The sequence below is a fragment of the Mustelus asterias genome, chromosome 7 (assembly GCF_964213995.1).
Source record: "Mustelus asterias chromosome 7, sMusAst1.hap1.1, whole genome shotgun sequence".
NCBI classification, from domain to species: domain Eukaryota; kingdom Metazoa; phylum Chordata; class Chondrichthyes; order Carcharhiniformes; family Triakidae; genus Mustelus; species Mustelus asterias.
In genome coordinates this window covers 13,475,455-13,477,207 of record NC_135807.1, presented here as the reverse complement: position 1 = coordinate 13,477,207, position 1,753 = coordinate 13,475,455, and the positions used below count along the sequence as shown (strand labels likewise).

Genomic DNA, 1,753 nt, shown 5'->3' with positions numbered 1-1,753 from the left:
CCGCCTCCAACCTACGCCCAGCGCCTCGCACCCCTCGCGCATGCGTGTCCGGCCCGGCGCGGTGCCCTCTGGGAGTTGTAGTGCATTACCCGCCGTGGGGAACGGCGCTGCCGGAGTCTGGACTACAACTCCCAGAGCACCCCGCGCGGGGAACACGTGCCTCTGCCATTGACTGGGCGCCACGTGTTTACTGCAATTGCCAATATTGGGCTCATGTCCTTGCAATGTTGCTGTTGAAAGATGGTTCATCAGTGATGGCTCCTGGAGAACTTGTCACTTTATTGCTCCTTTTAACTCATAATCAGCTGAATATTTAAATTTTAAAATTAATAGTTGAATGTAAAAAGTGTAAGTGAATCACAGGCAATCCCAACTAAGCAGGATAAAAGCCTGTCCAGCAAGGTCAAAGGCAGGGATGTTCCACTAAACAGAGGCACAATGGGGAGACGTTCCATGTCTACGGCTGTATGCCTGACGAGGAACTGTTTTGAACATCACAAGCTGCTGACAAAGGGTCATCCTGACTCGAAACGTTGACTCTATTCTTATACTCTTTGTAAACACAACTCCCACTCACCTGATGAAGGGGTAGTGCTCCGAAAGCTTGCGGCTTGTGCTACCAAATAAACCTGTTGGACTTTAACCTGGTGTTCTGAGACTTCTTTCTATTTCTGTCCCCACAGATGCTGTCAGATCTGCTGAGATTTTCCAGCATTTTCTGTTTTTGTTTCAGATTCTAGCAGCTGCTGTATTTTGCTTTTATCATAAGCTGCTGGTTCAGTACGAGTTTAACATAACTTCCGTTCTTTTCCCCCCAAATATATTGATGCACTATCAATTACGACGCAAAGACATCTGAGAGTGAGGGAAACTAATAGGCTTTTATTCACAGAAAACAGGAGCACACCCTTGTAGCTGACCTGGTCTAGACTGAGGCAAGGAGGAGGAATCATCACCTTTATACCCCACTGTGGGTGGAAAGGGAGGGGTCTCAGGTGGAAAGGGAGGAGTCTCGGGCCAGGTGCAGCATGGGTGTGTCCAGGCACATACATGTAGTAACAGTGGTTCACCACATTCACCCCTCCTTTAAAAAAGAGTCCGGCGGGGTGGGTGGAACCATATGTACAGGAGTATATATACATAGAAAAGTCACAAGCTGAGGTGAGGCGTCGTCCCTTTTGCAGGTTTAGCCTGTCGGGCGGCTTGACCAGTCGTTGTGACCGCCGCAGTACCGGTTGGGGGGTTGCTGCTGGTGGCAGGGTGGAGCCGCTCGAATCCGCCGTCGTCCCTTCTGGTCTGGTCCTGCGTGGTGACTCCGGGGGCTCAGGCAAGCTGCGTACAAGGGGCAAAGATGTAAGCGGACCTAGTGCCACCTGAACAGAGGGGTTTAGGGGTGTGGGCTGGGGGGTCATAGTGGGCTCCGGGGCACCCGCAAGCACCAGGTCCCGGATAGAGACCGTGTCCTCCCGCCCATCGTGGTATGCCACATAGGCATATTGGGGGTTGGCGTGGAGGAGCTGGACTTTTTCAACTAGGAGGTCCGACTTATGGGGTCGTACATGCCTCTGGAGCAGAACGGGGCCTGGGTACGCCAGCCACGACGGTAGTGCGATTCCCGAGGAGGACTTCCTCGGGAAAGCAAACATCCGCTCGTGGGGGGTGGCGTTGGTGGCCGTACACAGGAGGGGCCGGATTGAGTGTAGTGCATCGGGGAGTACTTCTTGCCAGCAGGAGACTGGAAGGCCTTTAGACC

The 1,753-nt window shown here is 53.0% G+C and overlaps 1 protein-coding gene across 1 annotated transcript in view; it reads right to left on the bottom strand.

The window, feature by feature from the left end:
• Positions 1 to 44, bottom strand: part of fam210aa (family with sequence similarity 210 member Aa) — a 13,479-nt gene extending 13,435 nt beyond the window's left edge. The window contains exon 1 of the mRNA XM_078215676.1: positions 12 to 44. Coding sequence (XP_078071802.1) covers positions 12 to 42 — 31 coding nt within the window. The 5' untranslated portion in view covers positions 43 to 44. The remainder of the gene's footprint in view (positions 1 to 11) is intronic.
• Between the last annotated feature and the right edge of the window lie 1,709 nt (positions 45 to 1,753).